The sequence below is a fragment of the Triplophysa dalaica genome, chromosome 17 (assembly GCF_015846415.1).
Source record: "Triplophysa dalaica isolate WHDGS20190420 chromosome 17, ASM1584641v1, whole genome shotgun sequence".
Lineage (NCBI taxonomy): Eukaryota > Metazoa > Chordata > Actinopteri > Cypriniformes > Nemacheilidae > Triplophysa > Triplophysa dalaica.
The window spans coordinates 16,079,598-16,105,197 of record NC_079558.1 but is presented as its reverse complement, the minus strand read 5'-3'; the positions used below and the strand labels follow the sequence as shown (position 1 = coordinate 16,105,197).

General features: G+C 37.2%; 4 protein-coding genes across 5 annotated transcripts in view; 2 read left to right on the top strand and 2 right to left on the bottom strand.

The window, feature by feature from the left end:
• Window positions 1-2,308: 2,308 nt before the first annotated feature.
• On the bottom strand, window positions 2,309-8,551 carry sult1st6 (sulfotransferase family 1, cytosolic sulfotransferase 6). Its single transcript, XM_056770831.1, has 7 exons — window positions 8,082-8,551; window positions 5,564-5,692; window positions 5,298-5,395; window positions 4,307-4,433; window positions 3,715-3,809; window positions 3,443-3,623; window positions 2,309-2,716 (listed from the first exon to the last, which is right to left on the bottom strand). The coding sequence occupies exons 1-7, from the start codon at window positions 8,263-8,265 to the stop codon at window positions 2,604-2,606; spliced, it is 927 nt and encodes a 308-aa protein (XP_056626809.1). The 5' UTR covers window positions 8,266-8,551; the 3' UTR covers window positions 2,309-2,603.
• Window positions 8,552-11,323: 2,772 nt separating this feature from the next.
• LOC130438704 (tectonic-3-like) lies at window positions 11,324-18,809 on the top strand. Of its 2 annotated transcripts, none has more exons than XM_056770789.1 (15): window positions 11,324-11,813; window positions 12,178-12,297; window positions 12,499-12,613; window positions 12,691-12,791; window positions 13,187-13,305; window positions 13,582-13,690; window positions 13,769-13,881; window positions 14,086-14,124; window positions 14,388-14,462; window positions 14,750-14,869; window positions 14,949-15,056; window positions 15,211-15,314; window positions 15,803-15,950; window positions 17,266-17,400; window positions 17,534-18,809. In XM_056770789.1, the coding sequence occupies exons 1-15, from the start codon at window positions 11,498-11,500 to the stop codon at window positions 17,684-17,686; spliced, it is 1,875 nt and encodes a 624-aa protein (XP_056626767.1). In that variant the 5' UTR covers window positions 11,324-11,497; the 3' UTR covers window positions 17,687-18,809. The 2 variants fall into 2 exon arrangements, with proteins under 2 accessions (XP_056626767.1, XP_056626766.1); XM_056770788.1 differs by having other exon boundaries at window positions 12,052-12,297.
• On the bottom strand, window positions 17,831-24,389 carry mto1 (mitochondrial tRNA translation optimization 1). Its single transcript, XM_056770787.1, has 13 exons — window positions 24,107-24,389; window positions 23,497-23,695; window positions 23,217-23,416; window positions 22,930-23,047; window positions 22,545-22,843; window positions 22,074-22,186; window positions 21,127-21,317; window positions 20,697-20,827; window positions 20,169-20,373; window positions 19,877-20,048; window positions 19,648-19,757; window positions 19,301-19,458; window positions 17,831-17,971 (listed from the first exon to the last, which is right to left on the bottom strand). The coding sequence occupies exons 2-13, from the start codon at window positions 23,684-23,686 to the stop codon at window positions 17,849-17,851; spliced, it is 2,010 nt and encodes a 669-aa protein (XP_056626765.1). The 5' UTR covers window positions 23,687-23,695; window positions 24,107-24,389; the 3' UTR covers window positions 17,831-17,848.
• LOC130438705 (double C2-like domain-containing protein alpha) overlaps window positions 23,652-25,600 on the top strand; it is a 56,655-nt gene continuing 54,706 nt past the window's right edge. The window contains exon 1 of the mRNA XM_056770791.1: window positions 23,652-23,726. The gene's annotated coding sequence lies outside the window, so the exon portion shown is untranslated. The remainder of the gene's footprint in view (window positions 23,727-25,600) is intronic.

Genomic DNA, 25,600 nt, shown 5'->3' with positions numbered 1-25,600 from the left:
GAGAATAAACATGGCATGATAGTGGAATCATGACACAATGATCAAAGTAAGGAAGGAAGGAGGCGGGAACCGGAGAATGTTAAACCAAACTTTTAATAAAATAAACAAACAACAAAACAAAAGTAAAGTGCTGCACAAACGGCCACACAAACATAATAAAACGTAACATGAAATCCAGGCCTGGTTCTCTCTCATCCTTCTCCTCCTTTTATGCTTCTTGAGCTCCGCCGCAAGAGATGCGAGACTGGTTCAATGCGCAGCTGATGATCATTATCACTAACGCCATTCCCTCATGGCCCTTGTCCCGCTCTGATTGTCACACTCCCAAAATGAACCATGGGCTCACTTGGAGCAGGGAAGTCGTGAAGTGTTTGATTAAAATTTGGTCATAAGAAACACATTGCAGAGCAGCTCTCCAGAACTCACAAAAAAACTAAATTTATAAAATATCTTATTTATTTATAAAATAAGTGTTTAGGGAGCGCTTAATATAAATAGGAATTGGTCAGTTGAACAGTGCCGCACAAAGGCAAAGAAACTCTGTATCAGCAGTAACCAAACAAGCCACAAAAATACCGCCTACCAGCGGTCTGCAGGATGATTATTGTTTATTGTTTTTATTGTTCCACCCCAATCCCCTTATTATGTATGCTTGTTTGCCTTTGTGTTTAGTTGCCATGTTCTCCTGGTTTTTGTCACTGTCTCAGTGTGTCCTGTCACACGACATCCTTGGGACTCATTATACGGGCACATGGCTTCTCGTATGACTGTTATGCTGACGACACCCAGATCCTCATCTTGTTTCAACCATACGATACCACTGTAGCAGCTAGCATTACAGCCTGCCTAGAAGACATCTAAGATTGGATGAAAGAGCATCACCTCCAGCTGAACCCTCCCAAGAAAGAACTATTTGTGTTTCCGGCACACCCAACGGTGCAACACGTTCTCACCATCCAAGTTGGCAATAACACAATCACTCCTTCCTAAACAGCAAGGAACCTCAGAATCATATTTGATGAACAGCTGTCCTTCAATGATCACATTGCAAAGACAACGTGGTCATGCCGATATGCCTTATTCAACGTTAGAAAGGTTAGACCTTATTTCACTGAGCATGCGGCACAACTCCTCGTCCAGGCCCTGGTAATCTCAATGTTGGACTACTACAATGCTCTCCTTGCTGGTCTTCCTGTAAAGGCTATCAAACCTCTCCAGCTGGTTCAGAAGGCAGCAGCATACCTCGTCTTCCAACAGCCCAAAAGGGCTCATGTGACACCCCTTTTCATCAATCTCCACTGGCTACCGGTTGAAGCACGTATCAGATTCAAGTCACTAATGCTTACCTACAGGACTATCACTGGATCTGCACCGGCATACTTTCACACCCTCCTACACCTATATAGATAGATCTCAATATCCTAATACAGGGAGAACAGGACTTGCATAAAGCATATCATCCTAAAGAAATGCTGTTTATTGGAAGACACGGGGCAGAGCGAGATGGTGTGAACATTGGGGGGCTCGATTAGGCAAAATCTAGGGGGCCTGTGGGCATGGTCCCCATGCAGGGAGATCTTCCCCTCAGTCATGCTCTGTAAAAAATGACCATTAGGGGGGGGTGTGGCTCCGCTGCGTGACATCATCAGACGCCGGTCTTTCTCACCTCTGAGTTTCAAGTTCGCTCATTTGTTTGGCAACAGGTTTATTGCGTAGTAGTAAGATGCAAAAGTCAAGGCGCTATGATTTAAAGCTGCAGTTATAGGATTTGAGAGGTTGTGCATATGTCTATTTGTGGTTGCACTTCAAATCTGAATTTAAGAATATGTACTAGGCCTATACATTTGTGTCTGTCAGCGTACTTTTGTGAATGCCGGATTACACATTTTGTGTCAGTTTTTGCCTTAAAAACATTTATTTATGATGCTGCTCGTAACTAAGCACCCTGAATTATTCACCATAACCTACATGCTGTCACAATCACTAAAACAGTATGATAAATGGATATCTTGCTATCACCTGCTGCTTGTGAAGTAAATTAACCTTAAAAACACCCCAGCTAGTAGAGCAGCACTAGCTGACATCCCAAAACTACACCGTAACAAACTATAAAAACATTAAAACAAACATAAGCTAGTTTTAAAAAAATCTAGAAAGAAAAAAAGCAGCTATAAAAAATATTGTTGGCGGTGATGGGTATATATGGAAACAAATTAGATAAAGGAAGAAGGAAAGAAAGAAAAACTAAGACGTTGGCCATAATTTCAAAATAAAAGTACTGGGGAAAAAAACAGAAAACTTGACAAAGCAATTTAAAACCTTATTTATTGTTTGTAATCAGACATTTATTTTAAATGCTTTAAACAGAAATAATTTCCTGTTATAAAAAAGCATAGATCATTTATAAGCCACATACAGAAACTTGTGATTTTAGATGCGTTTTAAGGTGTTTTGGTTGATTACTCTCTCTCACACATAGGCCTAACATGGTAGACTGTTTCATACTCTGTTATCGATTGCATATTGTAAACTTTGAAACACTGACATGCGACTAGCTACAACGATTATCTTACAGACAGATTATAAATGCATTAAACAAAGAGTCAAATGTTAAAGCGGAATGGAATATTCACATCTTTCATTTGTTTTGCATAGTCTTTCTCAAACACCTGGGATTGATCTGGAGTGAAATGGTGGACCCAGTCACCGACTTCCCCTGTGTACACAAACAGTCATTTCATTTGATAAGACGTTATTATTTCTATATTTAAAACCTGTAGTTTATATAATATGAGCAGACAAAAATTTGAGACTTTGGCTCACATTTAAATCAAACAAAGCTCATTTCAGACTTGAATTGTACTTCACATTAGACACCCACGAACAACCCAAGGCTGTGATCATTAAAAAAGTCCACCGACAGTCTCATTTAGAGAGTTTTGTATTTGTGATGCAAAATATAATTTAGGTCAAATTTACTTTTTATTTCTTCTTTTTCTTGCATAAACTGGTGATACAAAGAAAATAAAAACGATGACTATAGTGCTCCCTGTTCACCCCGTCTTAACGCAATCTTTGGAGGAGCAGTTGATATTTATTTAATTTCCATACAATTCCCTTGACCATCCAATAAGACCATGTCACACACATTAACTGCTTAATGTGCTCTTTACTAAATAATTAAATACGAAATAACTTGAATTCCTGCTTCATTTTTCCTTTAACATAAAATGTTTGGGCATACCAACATGGTGGCTTTCAATGTTATGTTTTTGTGAGCAATCCAGTTCTTCAGGCCTATCAGTGCTTAACACTGAATAAGATGTGAATTGCTTTTACAAGTTGGAGCATCAGAAGCATTTACGTATTATGAGCATCACATTATGTGTGCCTCAGCCTTTAAAAAAGTATAGAATGAAGAGTACTAAAAAATGTACTAAACCTTTTCTCATGAAGACAGATATGGATTGATCAAACACTGGCTTTGGGATATATGAGTAGTTGGCCATTGGATTGTCCTTCATGACATTGAAAGATGTCAGCTGTGCAATCCTCTCTATGACATCATCAGGAACTGAGAGCTCCATATAGCGCATGATTCTTTCGATTTCCTTATGAGGATTCTTGGTGAAACGTGAAAAAGAAATGAATCCTCATGTTGGGAAAATTAAAATGACTTTAACAAAGTGTGATACATTAGCATGACAAAACCACCTCTTTCATGTCCTCATAGAAGATGTAGAGGATGTTCATTTCTTTTCGTTCCTTCCAGTAACCTTTTACATGATCATACCAAGAGCCCCAGCTCACTATAACAACATTGGAACACAAAAACACAGCAAGTTAAGATTCTTGGTAAATGATTTAATTTCACATACCTGCTCAAATACAACAGAACCATGCATAAAACACAGGGGAAAATCTCAATCTTACGGTTTTAATGGTTATAAAGAGAATTGTATTAGTTTTAATGGAAACTACATGTATGTGATAGATTCTATTGGTGAGGTGTTATCAGGCAGATTAATCATATTGGAATAATGGTCAAAACACACTCAAAATTTAATTTTGTATATGAAATATAATTTTGAAATGATTTTAATTATTGGAAAAAGCTCATGGTTTATAATGGAATATTAATGGAAACCGCTCAAATTTCTGTGAAGGTTTATATTGGGTTTCTTTTTGTTTATTCACCAGGAATATGTTACAAAACAACCTTTTCACTTATGAATACAGCATTATGCACATCATTTAAATAATACAATTTATATAGAAAGCAAATTAATATGTAGCTTTATCTTACATTGCCCCTTCATGAACTTGTCTACATATCCATCCCAAGGTCCTGGCTCTGGCTGGGTTAAGTTCATACGATCAAAGTGAAAGTAGCTTACAGCATTGTCCTTAGCGTTTCGGGCCACATAGATAACCTGAAAAGGTCAGTGTGGTTATGCCACATGATGTGATTTGAAGACCTCTATAGATTACTTCAGAGATGACGTATTTATGTATGTAAACCCCTGAAGCGAGTTAGCATTTTAGCACTTCCGGTTTCATTGCCCCAAAGTCATGTTTTTTTTAGTGGGTTTTTGATAAATAACCTAAAATGGGTCTGTGGTTAATAAAACCTCTAAATATTTTCATGTGGCACAAAGCACACCAGTAAGAATCCCCTCGTGTTATTTTCAAGCTTTTTTGTGTCTTAAAATGGCAGTTGCTAACAAGTTGCTTAAAGAGACTACATCCTTTGGCGGGACGTAAGATGTCACCGCGCATATAAATCTCACAAATATTCCAACACTTAAACAGATCTCTAAAAACGTAGATTTTTAGATAAAGTTGAAGAAATTTGAAAAAGTTGCAACCGTATCTGTCTAGCCTCATGTTAGCTTTTTACTGATGCCAATTGTATTTAGGCTTCAAAGGTAACAAATGTTGTATTCATTTGTAAATATTATCTTGATAGACAAAACGTGTGAACATCTTAAATATTTGTTAATCATAGAGCTTATTTTTTGCGATCTTCCAAAAGTCCATGGGACATGCTTTCAGTCGAGGGAACCAGTGTTGCGCTTACTTCTGGGTTGCCCTACAAAAATATGTCATCCCTGCACCACTCCGTGTCCAGAGGCAGTTTGTGTGTTTTTAACCGATTTTATAAACATATACATACATAACATATACATACACATTAGTATGTTTTATTTACTAATGTGTATAAATATCAATAACCTCGATAAGCTTTACGTTGAACTGATCCGCACTGTACTTTGTTATCCTAATTGATCTCTTACCTTGCATTTATTTTCCCAGAAACCTTTTGGCACAAGTTGAAAGGGCAGGTGAGTCTTGATGACTCTTGGAGGCTTCATTTGCTTAAGTAAATCAAGCCCTTAATGCAGCATAAATTAACATAAACCTCAAGATGTAAATTATATACACACACAGATTCATTTAGAGATAACACACATAACAGAAGTTATATTTTAGAATGGTCATAAGGATATAATAAAGTGTTAGGATACTATGACTAATGTGAATGTGTGTTTGTGCCCTGTACCTGATGGTATAGGTGGAGGAGAGAATATTTCTAAGAATGGGATACGGACAGCTGTGGGTGCTCTCTTGCACATCTCAGCATCCCCATTGTGCAGGAGAAGATCCACTATCTCCTGAGCCCAGGTTGTACCTGAACACGCAAAAATATCACTAAAAGTTGAGACGCTGTCTAAAATGAAAAGAAAAACACAATGCAATGATTTGCCAATCTCATGAACCCATGTTTTATTCACAGGGAACATAATGTTTAAGCTCAAGTAGCCTAAATGTACGACCCAAAATATCACAAAAAATAAGATACATTTTAATATGTGCAGGACAACAAAAGGCTGGAAAAGTGTTACTAAAAACAAACAGCTAGAGGAACATCTAGCAACTAATTAGTGACTAGGTTTGACGAGTTTGACTGATCATTCAGTCTTGATAGTTAATGGTAAACAAACTTGAAGTGCTGTCCTCAAAGAGGGCTCAAACCTGAGGCTCGGCACAGTCTCTGAGCTCAACCCCTTTGTAATCGAACTAGTCGCTTTTTTGTGATTTGTTATGTAAAAAATTTAGGCAATCGGTCTGCACATATGTCAGCAATGTGTTCCTAACCGCGTTTTTGTGCAGTTGTAAGGCACCGCTAAAGACTCCCTTCTAAATTCCAACTTCGAGAGCTGTGCCATTCAGTGAACAGGAAACGTGTGCGATTAATGTTCGTCTCAAGTTTCAGATGAGGTACATTACCGACAATAATCTTGTTTATTGTTCAGACCAAAACATTTATACAGTAACTAAAGTCAATGAGTGCAGTTCCGACACGTCATAGGGGACCTTGCCCACCGACTGAGACTCCCGAGGTGTTTTTCTCCATTTATTTACATTAACATTTATGCATTAATGCATTTGGCAGACGGACTTATTATTATCCTATATATTTTTGTTCTAAGTATGTGCAATCACGACCTTGGCGTTGTTAGCGCCATGCTCCTACCACTGAGCTACAGGAAAACTACAGGAAAGCTAATTTATCAATGGGGTTTGCGTTCCTCACCACAGGGTCATGTTGACTTGCTCATGGGGAGACTGCTGATATAAGATAAGCCTAAAGGTTCGGAAAATTACATGAACATTGCTTTATTAGAATGATCCTACTTGTTTTACAAACACCATGCACTGAACTGTGTTTTACCTTTTCTCAGTTTTTCTCCTGTAAAGCTGCTTTGTAGCAATGCACATTGTTAAAAGCGTTATATACTGTATATAGAATTAAATTGAATTGAACCTATTGACTTGCTTTATGGGACATTCATATGTTTTTATGTTTTATTGTTATTATTTAATGTTTATGTTTATCTTACAGTGCACTTTTTGTTTGTACTTTTGAGTTTCTGTGTCCTGTCTTGTGTTGTTGTGGTGTCGTAGTTCTTTTGTTCATTGGTTCCCCAGGTGTGTCTTGTTTGCTTGTTAACCCTGATTCGTCTGTGCATTTATACTCCAGTGTTTCCAGTCATTGTCCTGTATTGTTTCATCTGGATCCAACCCCAGACCTCAGCGTTACAAGCACATTCATTTTTTTATATATATCAAATGAAAGCCCCCTATAAGCTCTTTCTACTGCCAAAAATTACGCCGTTTAAATTTTAATAAATTTGGAGTTATTCATTAGAAGCCAAAAGACTTACCGAACATACTAAGCCAGTTGTGGAGAGAAGCCTTTGGATAGCAAATGGTTCAAAATGGCTGAAACATTGGTGGCAAAAATGCGCATGTGACATTATTCGTTTTTTTTGTGATTTTGGTTTTCTTCTGAACAAATGTTTAAATACTGTTCAATAACGATACTGTCCGTCATGTGTTTAAAATAATTCTTACTAAAGATTGAAATCAATACACAAAGTCAGATGAAACAATATATTTTTTGTCTTGGCTCTTCTGTAAAGTTGATTAAATGTCCCTTATACCCTTCTGTTTCTCAACCCTATATTTGTCTTCTCGAGTGTTATCATTTTAAACATCTTTTTAATTTAGAATTTAATAAATCAAATCTTTAAATAAACTTTGTATCAAATGCATGCATCACCAACTTCTTGTTTTTCTGACTGGTGACATGCCACACAATGATAGTTGGGTTACTTTCTGTCTTTCTGGCCGGGCAGGGCCAGTATTATTCCAGGCTAAGCGTACCAACAAAATCTATTATCATTGCATCCCTAACTGAATGTTTAGGCTCCTCCCAAACCTACGTTTAGATCTTCATATAAAGATTTTTTTGGGGAAATCAGAGTCTCTCCGAAGTTAAGGTGGACAGAGTGTCTACACACAAGAATATAATGAATACCCTGAATGAAGACCCCAAAAAATACATGGTGGATTCCTTCCAAAGATAGGCAGTACACCAGTTGGAAACAATTTAAAAGTTTTAAATCAACGTGAAGCAAAAAGTATGCCTGCTACACAATCAAGAATATCTGATACCACCAGATATCAGGAAAAATTGGAAGTGAAAAGTGCAGCGTTAGATTTCTGTATTGTACCTGCTTTAGGGTAGGTAGCAATAAGCAGGTCCGATGGGTCGGGAGAGAATTCAGAAACTGCTTTCCAGTTTGCAGCAATCGTGCTCATGAGAGGTACACCCTGAACGTCTATCAGAGGAAAGCGTTTAAGAGCATCACCAGCCCTCCTTATGGATTCTTCATAGCTCAGTGGTTTCTCTTCCATGTCCACACAAACGTCTTCTGGAATATCCTACTATCCTCTGGCAGCCCTACTGCTGGTTCTGTAGAGCGTGTATTTATTCCAGGTTTTCCTCCTCCTCCAGTAGTTTTTTTCAGTAGCAACGTAGCACCCTTTAAACTACACTTTAACTCTTTTGCAATTATCTGTCTTCAGCTACTCCTAAAGAAAGCTAGAGTTTTGCCAGCCACTGTAAACCGTTGTAACGTAGAGCTCTTATTACTACTATATTTTTTCTTTCTATCTGTTATCTTTCTGCGTTATTCTGGTCAGCGGGTTCACGTGCAAGCTTATATAACTCACGGACAGCCATGGCAACATTCCAAACTTTATGCAATATTATCTTAACTTCTGGGTGCAAGGGAGGGTTCTTTAAACAGTAAAATTCATGGAATTTCCTTTTAAAAACAGTGAGAATAATCATTGGAAAAGAGTTCGAGCAGAAGATTAAACCACAACAGTAAAACTATCAATATAAAACAGTATATTAGCATATAATATACATTTATGTAAAATTATGCTTGCAACACAAGGATAATACATTTCATTCTTTGCGCAAAAAGCAAAACTAAGCCACTCACATCTCATAAAAATGGTGTTATAGATAAAACTGTCTAGGGACCACCCGTGGAATTGAAATGAATTATGTTTACTTATCGTTCAGCATTTACAAGTAAACATTTGCTTTTTCTGTTTTTACATATTACTCATTTTTAAATAGTTGCTATAGTATTGCAAGCATCATTTCCATGTGGCCTCATGCACTGCTGTAATGTTATAAATGGCGCTACTGTGAAATAAGCCTAAAATAAGTTGTCATTTCTGTTTAATATTAACCCACAAATAAACAAAAAAAGAGTGCCACCTTACAAACACTCCCTTGTCAGGCATAGGTTCACTTTTTACTGGAGCTGTATAAGATAAGCAGAAATTGGTCTCAGAAAATATCACAACAATTCAAACTTCACAGTAATTATCCCCATAAGAATCCATGTGACATTTGTGTCTCAGAACGGGCTGGTCTTTTAAGACTAGAAAAATGAGTCAATAAATCAATAAAACATTGTAGTTATGTATTTAAAAACACTGAAACCCCTGAATTAGCATATTTCAAGTCATTTTGTCAAGTGGTTAATGATGTAACTTAAGGAGAATTGTTTAGCGAAAATAAGAAATTCACACCTTGATTTCTTTTGTCTGCTTTTTAAACATGAACAGTTGGTAAATGTACAGACCGATTTTTTACAACACATATTCATTTGAACACTCCCTGAAATGTTTTTCATTGTTTGGTTCCAGAGTCCGTATGTATAAAAAGCATGAATGGTATCTATAGTTGGAAAAAAAGTGGATTTAAATGTTTCACATGACTTTGTGTTATCTCAAATTGGGCTTGGGAAGGGGGCATTAGGGGGTAATTATGGAACCCCCTAAAGTCATGTTTAACCCTTGTCAATCCGAGAGAAAATTACTAAAATGAAGTTTTTGGAGGACACATAGGTTTAAATAGGGCCGATCCAACCGATCCAACATTCTAATTTAGAATGAATGTGTTTGTTGCAATTTTTTGTTTTTTGTTTCTTTCTAACCCAAGGCAATACTATCATCACTGTTGATACTAATAATAATTAGCTGCCTGTGTCAGTTTCATATATTTGAAGCACATAACCTATTCAAAATATAAAAAAATATTTAATTATCATATAGTTTATATAAAAAACAGGGCAAGTTCCCATGTCATGATGTGACACGTTTGATATGTAATTTACTAAATTCATGCTGGAGAATAGTTACAATAGTTCTAACGTATGTTTAAAAAGTATTTAGTATTCTACAATTGTTTTTAATGCTACAGTTGAACGCCTTTTAGGTCAGTTTGATAACCCAGATAGCACAAGTAGGCTAACGTTTTATGTGTTCAGCAAAACAAAGAAATGTATAGGCCTAAGTGTTTGGAACAATCTGAGGGTGAGTAAAGGTGACAAGTGTTTTATTTTTTGTGTGAAATATCCCTTTAAAGCATTTGTTGCTTCTGCATAGTGTGTTCATGTCGCGTGCTTGTGTTGGAGTCAAGCTGGGAGGTATACGGTTTTCACGTTGAATCTAAACGGGTAGACATCATACATAAGACCAGTGTTGGGTGTAACTAGTTACTAAGTAATTAGTTACTGTATTTTAATTACTTTTCCCTTGAAAAAGTAAAGTAAGGGATTACATATGAGTCATATGATGTCAAGTTTGTTTTCTGTAATTTAATTACAGTTACTTTTGATGTACTTAAACTAAATACTTTGTGAAATATATGCGTGTGCAATAGCGTAATTGACATCAAAATTCAAAGTCTTACTTTAAAATCTGTGCTCACATTTGTAATACTTTGGTCAGTTAATAATATTATTTATTTGAATGAATTAAATAAGCCGTTATATGTCTATCCTTGAATCACTTAACTAATCAAGGTCGATGTAGGATATAGAAAGTAATTAGTAATGAGTAACTAAATACTTTTTGGACAGAGTAATTTGGACAGTAATCTAATTACACTATTGAATATGTAATGAGTAACTAGCAATTAATTACTTTTTCAGAATAACTTACCCAACACTGCATAAGACACAGTTTGTATTAAAATCGTGATCATTTTAGATACGCAAATTCAGAAAATGATGTCTACAAAATAAATATATGTATTTGAATGAATGGTTTGCACCTCTAACTTTGTAAAGACACAGACCAGTTCGATTAAATATATCATATTTATTGTGGATTTTAATTCTACAAAGTCCTATTTTTGGCTGGTTTCTTTCCTGTACTTTTCTTTTCTTGCGAAATATGCAGCATGGCAACAAAAGCTATTAACATAATCAGGTTTTACTGTATTATATGTCATTAATTTAAATTGTGTAGCATAAATATTTGAAAACATTTCCTCGCAAAATCAAAATCTAAAACAAGTGTCGCAATATCTTCGCTTATTACGGTAGGAGAGCCACTCACACATTGGCGGAGAAAACCGGAAGTGCTCATGTTAGTATTTCCTTAACGACGGACAGGGACGCTCACAATAATTTGTCAAGTCTTTGGTGGTCGTGGTTATATAGATAAATCGATTCATTATGAAGTTTAAATTCATGCAACATGATACCATCTTTGAAGAGTATTTCTGATGACGAGAGCATCGTCATTAATACCCGAAAACGATTAATGTCGAAACGAAATGACGACTCGTGTATTCTTTTGCATTCTAATTCTTTACACGTTTACTTTCCCCCAAGTAACTTATTCTCAAAGCACGCCGAATTTCACCACCCAGACTTCTCTGAGCACCGATTTGAGCGAAAACCCGTTTAATGTCACGGATAACCCACCTGCAACCACTAACCAGTCACCGTTAGCAGCAACAACTAGTCATTTTTGGGGGGACTCAATTTCGCCGGTTTCACGTGCACGCGCTGATGCAAACGCCACATTCACAGATGCTAATGCGGCTCAGAACACCGATTCCATCACAAAGCAGACCACTAATCCAACAGGTTAGTAGACGGTGTCTCACTCCTGAATGAGGAGTTCTAAACATATCTAAATATTATAATATAACTTCTAAATATTTTTTATTGTGATATTAAAGACACAACAAGAACTATACAACAAAAGTCTCATTGCTTTAATATGGCCAAGGTTCAAATCTGCAACCTTCCATTATCTGCCCACATCTTCAATGCAATTTCTTATAAAAAGGGGTTTTGATCCGTTGTATTTCCTTTTCTACAGTGACTCAATTTATCAAGAAAACAACACAGAATTTTACTGATCAGAGTACCCAGAGTACAGATCCGATCACATACCCTTTAACTGACATCCCACCTATAACTACTAACCAGTCATCATTAACAGCAGCGGTGACCAGTGAATCAAATTCATGGAAACAATTCAACTCATCAGTTACATCTGCAACTGCAAATCCCAACGCCACATTCACTGATGTCATTACTGCCGAATCCATAACAAACCCATCCGGTGAGTCAAAATATCTTGAGTCATGAGAAAGTTTTTGTGATAATCAGAAGGCGTCCGCATATGTTTGGTCTTAAAGTGCATTTCCAAGTTTTAAAATCTATCTTAAAATGAACATGTTTTTTAAACAACCACCCTAACTAATCCTTTTCATCACTGGTTAGATGAATCGTTAATGTTATTTGTGTGCTTTCTCCTCTACAGATTGCCCATGTGATGTCACACCTGATTTTTGCGATATCGGGTGCTGTTGTGATCTTATGGACTGTGGCCTCCTAAACCCCGACTCTGTGTTCATTGGCTGCCAGCAGAGCACAGGGTAATCATGATGACCTCCATACCATCAAGTGTGTTGTCAAACGTGATTGTATACTCATAATGATTTTTCACACAAAGGTCTGGGATTTGTCTTGAAAGCTGGATGATGTTTAAGGCCAATATCAATCCAATGCTGGTTACACTCTCCGGAGACCGCTTTTGTGTTCAGAAAGAAGACGGTAAATTATGATGCAACACTATTCTAACACCTCATGGCTATGTTCAGGACAACACTTGCAGTGTTCAAAAGCGTTTTTTTTTTTGCAGTTTGTGAATTTTCTATATGGACTGCATGTGAACATGAAGTTGAAATTAGCCTTACTTAAGCTTTATTTATATATCTATATCCTGGTTCCTTTGTTTGCCATGGTCCAGATTTTTTATTATACAATCCAATTACTTTTTTTAAACGTTAAAAGCAATAATTATGTTGATCTAACAATTTTTTACGTACACATTTGTAGTAATAATTCTATAAATCTATAAATTTCCTATACAGTGCACTTTTATTGGAAAGTTTTACTTAAATGCATGAATAATGTTGTTTACATATGCATTGTCTTTGTTTCTATAGATTTAGAAAACCAGTCTGATGTTCAGACTTCCCCTGCTTTCTTTCAGTCCGGTTACAATTATCCACTTTTACTGAGAGAGCCTACAGCCTTCAACAGTCAGAAAACCAATTTTTACAAGGTAAACTGTGTTCATGTGGCATAAAACTACTAATTCTAATTCTAAGAGGTTTGTTGACACTGATACTCAAAGGTTGGCTTGATAGAAATGCTTTACTCTTTAAATCTGATGATCCGACCTATGGTTCATTAACATGCCGAATCGACCGAATAAATGTGACAATGACCTGCTTTTTTTTACATTTTTTTGTATATACCTTTATTTGCACTGTTATTGTGGTCTAATCCATAAACACGTATTTTTAGGTCAGCATCATAACTTCCGTCTTCATTGCAGGTTGATGACATCATTCTGACATATTTCGACAGCACGTCCATAGTGAGCACTTTTAGACAGCCATCCCCAGGCCCAGCTTCTTCTGCTTGTATCAACCGCAATCCAGCAAGTATGGTTAAGGCATTGTGTCCGTTTTATTAACATGAAAATTGTAAAATTATCATGTATTGATAACAGCCTCTGTTAGGGTTCTTGCGTTCAAGTTCTTTGTCCTGCTCTCGCACGGTGACAGCACGTTCCTGCGTGGAGGACGGCGCTTTAAGTGCTCACACTTACTACACAGGATTTAGCCTACTGAGGGTAAGACTGTATATACAGTAGGCAAAGAGGCTTGGATTGGATTGAGAATAGCTTGTTAATGCAATTGCAATTTACTAGTAATCAAGATAGTTAGCTACTTCGGTTTTATTTGGTCTTAAGGGAAAAAACCCCAAATTGTGCATGCCACTGCAATGTAATGTTTATTTTAAAGCATTAAGTGCTGTTTTTGGTGTTGTACTTTAGGTTCCCGTGGCCCAAGTGGAGGACAGGCCAGAGCTCTTAGTAAGTTACAGTACATAAAAAATATGCAATCATATACAGAGACCATGTCATTGTTTAAGAAACAACCATCAATGCATCTCATATACTGTACATAACCAGAACCGTATGATCAATTCATAAGTATCCTTTTAAAAAAGGTAGTTGGCTTTTCTTGCTTCTTTGCGATTCATCCAAACTATTGGAACATAATAGTGTGATATTACATGTATTTTAGCTATTGATTGAAAACCTGTTATTACAAATGTTCTTCCCACTGTCTTAAGATTTCAGTTTTCACTGTCCGTGACTGGCCAGAGCCTCGTGTACACAATAGCTCGTGTTTAAATGTGGTGTCAGAGGTAAGTACAGCAATTTGTTAGGATGCACTTCTGGATATATGAAGAGTTTGGTTCCAAAATGAGAGAACTCAGTTTAAAACTGTTTTTTATTTCGCATTCCAATTAATAACAATTGAACTGCAGTCGATTGGTTTTGATATAAGACATAATAACTAAAAAATACAGCTAACTAACACAATAAAATAATGTTATCATAATAACATAATAAAAAACAGAGTTATTAACCAAACTCTTCATGTAATCAGCACGTATATAAGCACAATAATGGATTTTATTTGAACCCACAGGTGGAATATGGGATTGAGTACACTGGCAAAGGAGAGATTGTCAAGATTACATTGGATGCAAAAACAATTAACACAAGTATAAACACACAGTTAGAGCAAAATCATGCCATTACATTTAAGGTAATTTCCTCTTTAACTGTTATTGGGTGAACAGCAGCTTCCTTGAAGCAGTTATAGTAGTGTGTTTTTTATATTGCAGTTGGTCACGTCCACTCCCCTCATGGCTACACCCACACCTCTGTCAGGTTCAGAGGGACTGAAACCTGGTTCTCCCGTGATTGGTTGGTTTGGTGAAAAGGCGAAACCTGTATCCTTCAGATTACACTCGGCAATTACTCTGATAATGGAGATCTTTAATACGATTTATATGACAGGGCTGCGGAATGCTTCAGTCTAAACGTTTATTTAGCTCATAGCACATTTCTGTGATCACTGCATCAATTCTTTGACGTCTGTGGAAGTTGACAGTGTTGGGGTCATCTGAGAATGGAGGGTGTACAGCAAGGCTTCTTAATCGACCCCCTGTTCTTTTCACACAAAACATCATCACTGGATGCACCTTCAGGTATTGTTTCTACAAAACCAAGAACTACTGGTTTCTGCACAAGGATTTTAAGCTTTTTACCACTCTTGAACAAAATTGTACTAAGGTCCGCTGTGTAGTTTTTTGGGGGATCTATTGACAGAAATGCAATATAATATAGATAACTTATATCTTCAGAGGTGTAAAGACCTTACGTAATGAAGTGTTAAGATTTTATGAATGAGCAATTTATTTCTACATACACCGCAGGTCCCTTTACATGGAATTCTCCATGTTGTTTCTATAGTAACCCTAAACGGGCAAACTGCTCTACAGAGCGTGTTTTGTAAATACGTTAACTCCTTCGGTAGAGGGAAAACGTGAAAAGATCATAGTCCTGTGTCAGCCGACATAGTGCTTCGAAAGGGAGGGGTGGTGTAAGCCGCTAAATTTTATACACTGGACCTTTTAAATATATGTGAGAAAAGCAACATCATAATTATTGCTGTATGTTAACTGCTGAATCACAGGTCTTTTGCCAGTGAGTGTGGTGTGTTGCGGGCTGAACTGATAGAGGTTTTAACAGCAAACGCAGTGCCAGAGCTGATCAGTATGACCACAGGCGATGAGACCGAGAAGAGTAAAGTCATCTTCGAGGATTGCCCGACAACAGCTTCAGTGAGTTTATTTACTCTTAATTTTTCCTGACCATAGTGTTGTCCCCTAAATGTAACGCATTTAACCTGAAACCTGTCGGGAGTAGGTCCATAACATCAATTCCATTCAAAATGTGAACCAAACACTCTTCTTGTTCGGGCTTCGGCTGGCAAACATTCTCCACAACAGAGCACGTGCATCCGGTGTCCCCATGTCCGCTGTTGTTTTAGATTTCCCCTTACTACAATCTTAAATTCGGAACTTAGCGTCTACATCACGCCTCTCAGCCCGCCCTCTGATCACTAGTTGGTCTGCTGGTTGGGAGCCGGAGATAAACGGGGAGATGGTTTGGAATATCAGACTAAGTAGAGAAGCTAAATTAAATTGAGGAGAAGTACGAAGTCTAACGTAGTCAGGCTACTGTGTTCATGCATCTTGGAGGATGCATCTTCTAGAGATGCCTTTGGGACACAGTTGTCAATCAAACTTTTGTGTAATAGAAAAGCCAATCAAATCTATGGATATGCCCACTTTCACTAATTAGTTAAGTCCAAGCTTAACAATTCTTGCCAAAGACATGAGGACAAATCCTTTGTCATAACTAAGCCTGATGTGAATACATAAAAAAAACATTGATGCCAATGGGTACCCAAATTTCATCCACTTATAATGGGAAATATGAATAGTCCACCATTATTAAAGTAGGCACCTTAGACTGAACAGGTGTTCCAAATTTTGTAAAAATTGGAGCCATTGAAGGAGATGTCTTTGTTCATTGAACACAAAAAGATATTTGGAATAATGTTGTTTAATGATTTTAGTTTTGGGACATAATCCACTACCATTGTAGAAACAATTTTATATATTTAGTTCTGTTGAACACAAAAGAAGATATTTCGAAGACTGTAGGAAAACAAACTGGAGCTCCTTTAACTACCATTAATTTTTGCTTAATATGGTTCTCAATGACGTTTCAGAAGTGAAAATTACTAACATACTTACAAATATCTTTCATTGTGTTCATCAGAACAAAGTCATTTATACAAGTATTAAATTACATGAGGGGATGAGTAAATGATGACAGAACTTTCCTTTTTGGGTGAACTGACCCTTTAAAAAGTATTTTCAATTTCTACCATGTGTGAAAACTTTTGGTGATAAAACCGTTGTTTCTTTAAAATCTTTGCTTTAAAAAAGAATGCGTGTGCAATAGGTCTTATGTTTGTACACACAGTTTTTAAACAATTTCAATTTTTTGAGAAAACAACTATTTCAGACTAATACTACTCTACTCATCTGTATTGTGGTGTATTCTATATGTTTCATGTTTATATAGGAGGTGTGTGATTCTGGCTGTTCACTGCCCGTCGCTCTATCAACGCGGGTGCTCTGGGCTCAGAGGGGACTCAAGGCCATGCCACAGAATCACATTCTAGGGGCTAAATTCATCTTTAGATGTCAGAGACTAAAGGTAAAAGACTTACAATTTATATAAATGTTTTAATATACAAAATCAAACACAGACATGTTTAAATAAACTATTTGAGGTTCACCCGTTACTCATTCACAAAACTGATATTGTTACATATTCCTCTTGTCCACAGTGTCCTCTTCTTTCTTCTATAACTGTGACTGCTGAGGTCGTATTCACAGATACCACCATTTACCCAGAAGCCCCGCGAGGGCAACCCAAGCCTGAATGGAAGTTTCCATTTTCTTTTTTCTCCAGAGGAGCTGGAGAATTTGATCAAGAATAAAACTTACAATCAGACAATGATGAAATCATGTCAGACACTATTTAAAAGTGTCATTATTTCACAATTCCGCTTTGTGCGGCTCAAATCTCAGAAATGACACTTTAACAGCATATCAGCAGACTTTGGCTCATGCTGAGGAAACCTGTTCTTTTCATCAAAGTTTTATCCGAAACAGCTGACATCTTTTCCGGTCCCATGATTCCTTTTTTTTTCTCTTTGCACATAGTTTAGTAGATGAACAATGGCTGCTGGGGTGATGCCTGGAAGACGGGAAGCCGCTCCCAGCTAAAAAAATAACCAAAGCATAGCAATTCACATAATAATTCACTACTGGGTCTAAAGAACATTTTTTTTTATGTGATATGTACTTAAGGTAACACTGCCATGTTAATGTTTATGCAAACATTATTTGGTTATTGCCATGGACCTGGTGGTAGTTTACGCGCCTCTTTTCTCTTTTATGTTCAAAGAGAACGGCAACTCCACACAAACTAACAGGATGGCATAAGGTTTACCTCTAATTTTCAGAGAGCAATAATATAAAAAATAAGACTCTTATTGATAGGCGTGTATCTGTCTTAAAGGTTTAGAGGAAAGGTAGGCAAAGATCTTAATGTATATATACCACAGTAAATAAGTGACACAAGTTACAATTATTTTAGCCTCCAATGTAGTGTTAAGAGCGACAAGCCTAAATAAAACAGCTGGACTAGAAAACAAGAATAGAGAAATGATTAACAACAATATCCAAAATTATACGACTACCCATTGGATTGCTGGAGGGCCAAGTTACAAGCGTTGATGCATTATTTTGAATGTTTCTGGTGTCTTGAGTGTTTGTTAAACAATTGCCAGTTTTGAAGAAAAAGTTGCAAAAAAAAACGGCCAAACAAACTGTTGAATGGTTTAACTATTAATCCTAAAACTACTCTAGGTGGCAGACCATTTTTAAGTAAATTTAAATATGATCGCTCATGTAACTGAGAAAAGATTTTAGTAGTAATGACTTGCAAAATGTGTTGTCGTTATTTGTAATTTTTTGTTTTTGTATTATTGTAACGGTATATTTTTTCACAAAAACCTGGGTAAAGCAAAAAAAATAAACTGAATTGTAATCACTCTATTTTACTATTTCACCTCTTGCTACTTATTTTTATTGAAAATGAACTATACCATTCCTTAGATAAACCCTTCAAAAAAGCTGATTACACTGGCTAAAACACACAGTTGATAAAGAAATGATGGACATTTTAACTTTTGTTGTCAGCGGTTTAGAGATTAATGGCTCTGTGTCGAGTTATTTTGAGGGGACATCAAATTTACACTGTTATACAAGCTGTACACTCGCTACTTTACATTGAAGAAAAATGACATTTCTTCAGTGTTGTCACATGAAAAGATGTAATAAAATATTTACTAAAATCTGAGGGGTGTACTCACTTCTGTGAGATACTGTACATTCAGAAATATTTTGCATTGGGTCAGTTGTCTGTGTAATTACAGTCGGCCAGCTTGGGTGTGCTTACTGTAGACACCCCAATTTCGTAGTTTAATTTGTCTGAATGAAAAAAATAAATATAACACTTCGAACATATAAAGGATTGAATGTCTTACTGTATGTGGTCGAGCACTATCCAGAATCTCTCGGACCTCCTTGGACAGAGACACAGGGAGATTCAGATAATCAATGTCCTGAGGCAAATATAAACTCTCCTCTTCCTGCATTCTCTCAATGTCTCTCCTCTGTTTCTCACAGTGAGGATGGTACAAAGCTGCACACAACCACATGATCATCACACATTTTGCCATAAGGATGAAAATGTTTGATGAATAGTACTGTATTCATATAAAAAGAAACAAAAACACAATGTTTTGGCTCTAACTTTGTATCTTAGCACTTATCCAAATGACGTAAAATAATGTTAAGAGCTTCAATGGAGTAATGTTTTGGAATACATTACCTTCAACTTTAATTCTCTCTGAAAACTCTAGATATGGTGCAAGAAGCTCTGGAAAGGCAGAGGCTAACATCTGGAAGGAAACGTCTTTATATTGCAACAACTCCTCTCCACTGAACAAAAAAAGAAATCGCAGTATTTTTATTAGCTTTAGTACTATGTTCTTTAAAAAAGTTTCTCTAAAATAGATGTAATATATACAGTGGCATTTATAATTTTGATGAAACCATACCTGAGAATGGTGCTCTTAGTCTCGCTAATGTTGACATGTTGCAGTATATTTTTCCAGCGAGTAGCAGACAGTGAGACAGACCGCAGTGCAGACAAGGCCTCGTTCAGACTTTTCTTAACCCGAAGAGCTTCATTGTAGCGTTGCTGAGAAACGCACCCTATCTCCTCAAAGCCTGTCAAAAAATAAGTGTTTGTTAAATTCAACATGATATGCACTTATGTATGTACTGAAATGAGGGTATGTGACACAATTATGTATGTAAATGATTTACATTCCATGCACGTTTTAGTACCTCTGGGTGTAAGTCGCATGTCAGCGTTGTCTGGTCTAAGTGATGTTCTGAACTCTGACCTGCTCGTGAACATACGGTATGGTTCATTAACTCCACGACCAACCAGATCATCGATCAGTACCCCGATATAGCTCTGAGTGCGTGACAGAGACAGTGGAACTTTGGAAAGAGAAGTCCTGCCTGCGTTTACCCCAGCCCATAGACCCTATAGCAGAAAGCAGAACAGAAACAGTAATGGCGTCATGTTAACTCAATTTAAAGGGGTCATATGTGCGCAAATACATGTTTGGTGTGTTATAAGTTGCCCAAGCATGTATTAGACACATACAATTCCAAATGAATCATTATTTAAGGACCATGCTTTTGAGAATAACTTCTCAACAGAAAAAGAAAGGACACCCTACTGAATTTGATCAGATTATTTTCCGGATACCGAAAACCATGAAATTAAATAAGACGTCCTTTCTTTTTCACATGACTGTACATGGTTGCACATCTTGCCTTGTGGATGGGTGCAGTGTGCTTTACCTGTGCTGCTGCCTCCTCATAGCCTGTCGTGCCATTAATCTGTCCAGCCAGGAAGAGACCTTGAGTGCTCTTTACCTGCAGCCACGGATAGAGTTGTGTCGGACATACAAAATCATACTGCACCCCATAACCTAAAGCCAAACAACAGTTTTACCAGAACGTTCACAAATACACATTCTTCTGCAAGTGGCTGATATCATTTCGCATTAGATGGAAAACGCATGATGTGTGTGAACACAAAAATATGCTTTCCCAAAGCAGCAAGCTCAAGTCCGACTTGACGGCTTCACCCAATTTGGAATGTGAAGTTCCACTAGATTAATCCAGAAACAGTGCTGGCTCATATTATAGCACATAAATGCTAAATGATGTCTATATAGTTTCGTGCACAATAAAAAGATAGGCTATGCAATATTAAAATATACAGTACCTGGAGTGTGTATCTGGGCTTTATGTAGACCGGGGATCTCTCTGATGAGGCAGAGCTGCGTATCAGGGGGCATCGTCATGGACAAACCCTGAGGGTACATGAGGTCAGAAGTCCAGCCTTCTGGTTCAAGCCATACCTGGTGCCGTCTTCCGGGAAACCGTAACACTTTTGACTCAATGGATGGGCAGTACCTACAGGACACATCCAATGTTTGATACCAACTGAACATTTCGTACTAGAGTCTGCATAGATTACAAGATAACAACTTAATGAGCCATTTACTGTACATTCTAGAACAAACATAACACGGCCGCAAATCTTTGTGTCAAAAGTGCGCCAGAACTGTTTGCTGTCCAACATTCTTCAAAATGTCTTCTTTTGTGTTCAACAGAAAATGGGAGTCAATGGGGGGGCAAAATCTGTCTGGTTTTAAGTATTCTTCCAAATATCTTGGATGACAGAAGTTTTATTTTTGGGTGAAGAATCCCTTTAAATTCATCACAGTTATCTTAACAACTGCATCTGATTGTAATAACACATCTTGTGTGAAGGGCCACTTAACAGTTAAACGGATAGATACTCCAAAAATGATAATTCTGTAATTAATTACTCAACCTCAAGTTGTTCCAAACCTGTTTAAATGTTTTTCTTTGTTATACACGAAGAAAGATATTTGGAAGAATGATAGCAACTGAGATTTCTGGGACACTATTGACTACCATTAAAATGGTAGTCAAAGGTGACCCAGAACTGTTTGTTTTCCTAAATTCTACAAAATATTTGTTCTGTTCAACGAAACAGTTCCTAAGCTTCATATTCAACCAAACAAAGACATTTATACAGGTTTGGAACGACTTGAGGGCGAGTAATTTATGACAGAATTATCAATTTTGGGTGAACTATCCCTTTAAGATGATGTTTGTATGCTAGCATTGATCTAACATTACCTGGGTCCTTTAGTGTCTTGATGGATGTGGGAGTTGACATGTAGGCTTTCATTCACCACTCTCTCTACTCCAGGGGTCGTGTGCGTTAGAAAACATGGAAGTTGTTCCTCAGGCTACAAGAAAAATGTTTTTTTGTTATCTAACGGTATCCCCTGCTGGTAAATCTTGGCATTGAGTTAACTAGTCTATATTGTTGACATTCTATTTTGTAATTTGACAAAACTGAATCATAAGGGGTCTTTCTCATCACAGCTCTCGAATGTCATTCTGCATTCTGCAGTGTCACTAGACGTGTAAAACCCTACTGTATGCAGTTTCTTCTTGTTATATGACATATCGATGGTTTTAATATTTAAGAATGACTGATCAATGTGAATCACACATAATTCAAAGACGGAGTGAATAACGGCAGAAATCCTGAATATAGTATGTCATTAATCATTTAGTATTGTAAATGATTTCAATCCTTACCTTACAGTGGATGTGTGCGTTAATGAAGCTGAACGGAATGGGCTTTTCATCAGGTAAGCGAATTTCAGTACAGGAGAAGTCAATTGTATCCTTGATGATTCTGGGAGGAGTACCAGTCCTTAGCCGACCAACCTTCAACCCTAAAATCTCTTTCAGACTATAAGACAGGCCCACACAGGAAGGCGGGTCACCCATTCGGCCCCCTGGAGATGAATGGGGACCCATGAAGAGTGAACCAGACAGGAAGGTACCAGTGGTCAAAACCATTGAGCGGGAATGGATTTCACCTCCTCCATGAGCTGTAAGAGTAAACTTACAATCACATGAGTCGGTCATCAACGGCAGATTATTTAATAGCTGCGTAATACTTCAACTTGTTTCTCACCCAAGCGTATTCCATATACTTTATGTCTTCCTGGTTTATCTGGGTCCGCTGCAGACACTAGGAGATCCTCCACTGACCCCTCTAAGATGGTCAGTCTCTCTGTAGATAAAAGCTCGGACTGTAAGACAAAAGGTTTGATGTTACACTCTGTGGCTCTAAAACACATTTTAAGAGCTGAATGTGAAAAGCAATCACAGTTGTACTGCGAGCGTTTTAATAAAAAGTGGTAATGGACACCCTTGAGTGGCTTAGTCCGGCTTTAAATTAGGAATACAGATAGAATGCACCTGTATGAAGTCTCTATAGTGTCCACGGTCCAGCTGGGCTCTGGGGCCCCACACAGCGGGCCCCTTACTGCGGTTTAGAATAGAGAAATGAATCCCAGCCCAGTCACCCGCCCGTCCCATCAAACCATCCAGAGCATCAATCTCCTTGACCAGATGACCTTTTCCCACACCTCCCAGAGATGGGTTACATGAAAGCGCCCCTGCATGTCACAAGACAATTGCATTTAGAGGTAGCATGACGAATATCTCAATATGGTTTGGTTACTTTGTTTGGACTAACCTATAGTTTGGATTTTCTGCGTGATAAGCAATGTGTTTGCCCCAGTCCTGCTGGCTGCAGCAGCCGCTTCGGTCCCGGCATGACCTCCACCCACCACAATGACGTCATAATGTTGAGTGTGGACGTCAGCAACCTGAATGGAGCAGGTGCCTAAAGCCTTGTGGAGAACGCGCAGTCTCCTGACCAACATGCGTGTTGACTGATAAACAGAGGGATGGAGGTTAAAAATAGTAAGTATGTGTTTCACCATGCTGATTTAAAACGATCTTAATCGAGACTTTCTATCAATTTAACCCAAAAGAAACGTCGCCTGTGGTTACTTTTCTAGGAAACTTGTATAAAGGTAGACATCATACATATAGTAGGCTAGATGCATTGAATATCTTTGAAATTAATTGCTTAATGCTGAATATACTTCTTCTCGGAACTAATTATAGATAACATAAATACAATAGTTTGTAGTTTGTACCAACGAAGTGATTCAAAATGCAGGTAAATATTGCATAACAAGGAAGTCAATATGTACGCTATAGTGGTCATTTGTTATCATGACACCTCATGAGGCACTTTATACTGTAATTTTAAGACATTTTAAAGAACTCATACTCACAGTTACGATCTATCCTGTTTAAATAAGTTATTTCATTGAGGTCACACTAAGCACTCTTCCGAACACAGCGCTGCCATTTTTCAGCAAAATATTACCGTAAGAACTCTAATAGTCGTCACTTTTGTACCGTAAGATAGTAACAGCCAGGCTGTCGTAATCATTTTTATTTTTCTCAGGCAAATAGTGTACCGTACATTTAAACATTTCATAAAAACTAACACTGTTATATTTATCTCTTTTATGAGTTATGGGGAGATCACAGCATGATAACTGTATTTGTCCGACAATGTGTCCCTACAGCATTTGCACAGACGAAAAAATTATATATAGGAATATTTAAATATTCGTTTCATGAGCTCTTTGCAATTAATTTATAGAAAATTCGTTCACACACAACCTGAATCACTGAATATCCATTGTAATATTTGTGTATAAGTCTCTTGATTGTCCTCAATGTAAAAGGTGAATCTTAACAACATGCAGTTACTGCTGGACATGAATCAAATATACAGAAATGGTGAAAAAGCAAAGATTCCGAAGGACTTGGATCATTTTTCTGAAGATCAGTTGACAGTTTAATGACACAGGACAAACAAGACACCCTTAAATAAATGACAAAACATAAAGACTGTCATTGATTCTTCAGGTATCATCATTAAGAACCAGGGGCTGTACACTTCCCTCGGCTATATTTAGAAATTCTATTATTACTCTTTGGTGTGAACTTTATGTTAACATTTTTTTCTTGAAATAACTTGACGATGGAAGGAATAAATAAAAAAGAAACATTAATATTCAAAACTCCTCTTCTTTTTCTCAAATTTTCAGCTTTTTCCAGATTCTGCAAGGGGTGTGCAGACTTTAAGCACTGTATGGAGACACAGGGCCGGCCCAAGACTTTACGGGGCCCTAAGCAGAATTTATTTTGGGGGTCCCCTGTGTCCCAATACCGTCGACTATTATCAATGTTTGATTATTTGCACGCACACTTTAAACCTAACACACCAAATTCTTTTAGTTGTAGATGTGTTTGGGGTGTAGGAATGTCATAAGAACAAGAACGCAAAAACCTTGCATTACGTCTATTGTGATCGTCAAGACATATGATGATTTCATTCAAAGATAACATTTTAAAATATTTTTTTTTTATTTTAACCACACCATATAAACACCCTTGCAAAGCCACACAGCCCTTGAGGGTGATTTCAGGTGTTAATTTAGATTATTTTGACAAACAACACAGAAAAAATCGTGGGTACAGCCCTACGTGAGAAAATGGATGCATGTTGTGAATATATCACAAAGAAGCTGTAATTTCATGTGCTCTTGGGGTTGGAGCCGAGACCACCGTTTGAAATATTGACTGACATATTACTTGATCGGTTTATTAATATTCTTTCCTTTCTTAAACCTTTCTGATGTGATAGTAAATATATATTTTTGTAATTTATAGTGAAAGTGATGGCAAAACGAGACTGCAGGGTATAGCTTCAC

Bases quoted from the DNA above. Each gene is read 5' to 3' on its own strand.
- sult1st6 (XM_056770831.1), bottom strand. From the start codon at position 8,265: ATGGAAGAGAAACCACTGAGCTATGAAGAATCCATAAGGAGGGCTGGT. The intron at 5,396-5,563 runs GTACAGGGCACA...TGCTGCATTAAG, and splicing joins TCCTCCACCTATACCATCAG to GGCTTGATTTACTTAAGCAA. The intron at 3,624-3,714 runs GTGGTTTTGTCA...CGTTTCACCAAG, and splicing joins TCTATGAGGACATGAAAGAG to AATCCTCATAAGGAAATCGA.
- mto1 (XM_056770787.1), bottom strand. From the start codon at position 23,686: ATGTTGGTCAGGAGACTGCGCGTTCTCCACAAGGCTTTAGGCACCTGC. The intron at 23,048-23,216 runs GTGCATTCTATC...TTTGTCTTACAG, and splicing joins ACTATAGAGACTTCATACAG to TCCGAGCTTTTATCTACAGA. The intron at 19,758-19,876 runs GTATGGTTTCAT...TTTTTTGTTCAG, and splicing joins ACTAAGAGCACCATTCTCAG to TGGAGAGGAGTTGTTGCAAT.
- LOC130438704 (XM_056770788.1), top strand. From the start codon at position 11,498: ATGACGACTCGTGTATTCTTTTGCATTCTAATTCTTTACACGTTTACT. The intron at 11,814-12,051 runs GTTAGTAGACGG...CCTTTTCTACAG, and splicing joins GCAGACCACTAATCCAACAG to TGACTCAATTTATCAAGAAA. The intron at 13,882-14,085 runs GTAAGACTGTAT...GTTGTACTTTAG, and splicing joins CAGGATTTAGCCTACTGAGG to GTTCCCGTGGCCCAAGTGGA.